The 2,595-nt window shown below is 32.4% G+C and overlaps 1 protein-coding gene across 1 annotated transcript in view; it reads left to right on the plus strand.

Moving 5' to 3' along the window:
* The window catches only part of LOC107595202 (A disintegrin and metalloproteinase with thrombospondin motifs 2-like), a 10,012-nt gene that overhangs the window by 4,452 nt on the left and 2,965 nt on the right, over positions 1 to 2,595 (plus strand). Inside the window, exons 4-5 of the mRNA XM_016285546.1 lie at positions 914 to 1,043; positions 1,664 to 1,759. Coding sequence (XP_016141032.1) covers positions 914 to 1,043; positions 1,664 to 1,759 — 226 coding nt within the window. The remainder of the gene's footprint in view (positions 1 to 913; positions 1,044 to 1,663; positions 1,760 to 2,595) is intronic.

Raw genomic sequence — 2,595 nt, forward strand, 5'->3', positions numbered from 1 at the left:
CACACACTCACACACACACACAGACACACACACACTCACACACACACACACACACACACACAGAGACACACACACACACACACACACACACACATACACTCTCACACACACTCACACTGCATGTAAGAGATAAGGAGACACTGAGAATAATTTAGATGATAATCACATAACAGAAATATAAGATAAATATTTAAGTTAATTCAGTAAATACATTTAAATATTATTAAAATAGAACCATAAAAATAGGAATAATGAAAATACAATAAAATAAATTTAATAAATTACATCTATTAGTATATTTAAGATGTATTTATTATATTTATATGAGTATTTATAAATTGCATGTGCATCATAAATCTGTTTAGTTATTTAGTTTGTATGTTTTTGGTTTAGGTTTAATTTATAAATTTTAGTAGTATACTTTAGTATTATTTTCTAGAAATGTTTCATTTATAGCTTAATTTATGGTATTGTTTTTTTTTAGGTGCTACAAATATTAAATAAATGCATACACAAATACACTACTGGTTTAAATAAATAATTTGCATTTAAGATTTATTATTGAAAAGTTTAATTTCTAAATGTAATAATTTTGTAATACATTTTTAAAATTCCAATTCCAATTATTTTTATTTTTATTGTTAGATAAAAAAAATTATCTGTATTTAATAACAATTATTTTTGTATATTTTATAATATTTGTCATTGTAAGGCCACAATTTCCTGAGTTTGACATTTTTACCTGCGAGTTAGTATTGCTTTCTAGAAATGCAAAGTTATTTTTAAAGTGGTAATATCGGCTCACTGCGAGTTTGATGTGATCAAGCATGTGACAGTAACACACATATTCACACACAGATCTCCTCTAGCGCTCATCCCAATGATCTGTCTGAATGTGACGTGTTTCCTGTAGTGTTCGGTGAGCTGCGGTGAAGGGATCCAGCAGCGGCAGGTCATCTGCAGGCCGTCTGAAGGCAGCTCGGGACAGTGTGACGCAGACAAACCCGAGTCCGTGTCCGTCTGCAAGCTTCCTCCCTGCACAGGTCAAACAAACACCAGCACAAAAAGATGATTTCTTAACAAATGTGTCCCTGGAGTCGCTATGGGTCAAAATGATTGATTTTTCTTTTATGCCAAAAATCATTAGGATATTAAGTAAAGATCATGTTCCATGAAGATATTTAGTAAATCTCCTACCGTAAATATATCAAAACTTAATGTTTGATTAGTAATATGCATTGCTAAGAACTTCATTTGGACAACTTTAAAGATGATTTTCTCAATATTTAGATTTTTTTGCACCCTCAGATTCCAGATTTTCTAATAGTTGTATCTCAGCCAAATATTGTTCTATCCTAACAAACCATACATTAATGGAAAGCTGATGTATTCAGCTTTCAGATGATGTATACATCTCAATTTCAAAAAATGGACCCTTATGACTGGTTTTGTGCTCCAGGGTCACAATTCAACTTGTTTTCCCCTTTTGGAGTTTGACAGCTTGACAGAATTCATTTAAATGTTTGTTTTGTGCAGAAATTCGTGGCTAATTTTATATTTATTTACAAACTCACTCAGTCATTCAAGCAGTAGCTTTATAACGTGATTCATGTGTTTCCGAACTGTTTGACAGGAAATGTGCTTTTGTGTTGTTTTCTCCTAGGAGAGCCATCTTTACCCAGTCCCACTAGAGAGTTACTGGACAATTTGACCACTGAGGAGGAGAAACCAGCGGAAAACACTCTGGATAAAGTGTCTAGTAAGTGACTCGTCAATAGAGACACTGATGGATTATTGATCAGGCTTCTGTGTCGATTCTCTCATGTGTTCGGCCTCTCTTGTTCTCACTAAGGGTGCATTTATTTATTAAAAAATACAGTGAAAAACTGTGAAATATTATTATAATTTATAGTGTAATGTATTCCTGTGATGCGCAGCTGTATTTTCAGCATCATTACTCCAGTCTTCAGTGTCACATGATCTTCAGAAATCAGTATAATATGCTGATCTGCTGCTCGAGAAACATTTCTGATTATTATCAATGTTGAAAACAGTTGTGCTGCTGAATTTTTTTGTGGAAACTGATACATTTTATCTTTCAGGATTAGATATTTTTCAGAAATTAGAAATAAAAACAGACAAACATTAAAACAAATACATACTAAATTTAATTGTTGTATTCATTAATTTTCATTAATTAATACATTGTATTCATTTTATCATTGAAAATAACATTCATGTTATTAATTACTATATACTTTAATGAAATGAATGAAAACAGATAGACAGACAGATAGATAGATAGATAGATAGATAGATAGATAGATAGATAGATAGATAGATGGATGGACGGATTGATGGACGGATAGACAGATGGATAGATGGATGGATGGATGGATGGACAGCTAGGCGGATAGACGGATAGACAGATAGATAGATGATAGATGGATGGACGGATGGACGGATAGACGGATGGATAGATGGAAAGATAGATAGATAGATAGATACATAGATGGATGGATGGATGGATGGATGGATGGATAGACGGATAGATAGATAGATAGATAGATAGATAGATAGATAGATAGATAGATA

The sequence above is a fragment of the Sinocyclocheilus grahami genome, unplaced genomic scaffold (genome assembly GCF_001515645.1).
Source record: "Sinocyclocheilus grahami isolate Dianchi unplaced genomic scaffold, SAMN03320097.WGS_v1.1 scaffold198.1, whole genome shotgun sequence".
Classification (NCBI taxonomy): Eukaryota; Metazoa; Chordata; class Actinopteri; order Cypriniformes; family Cyprinidae; genus Sinocyclocheilus; species Sinocyclocheilus grahami.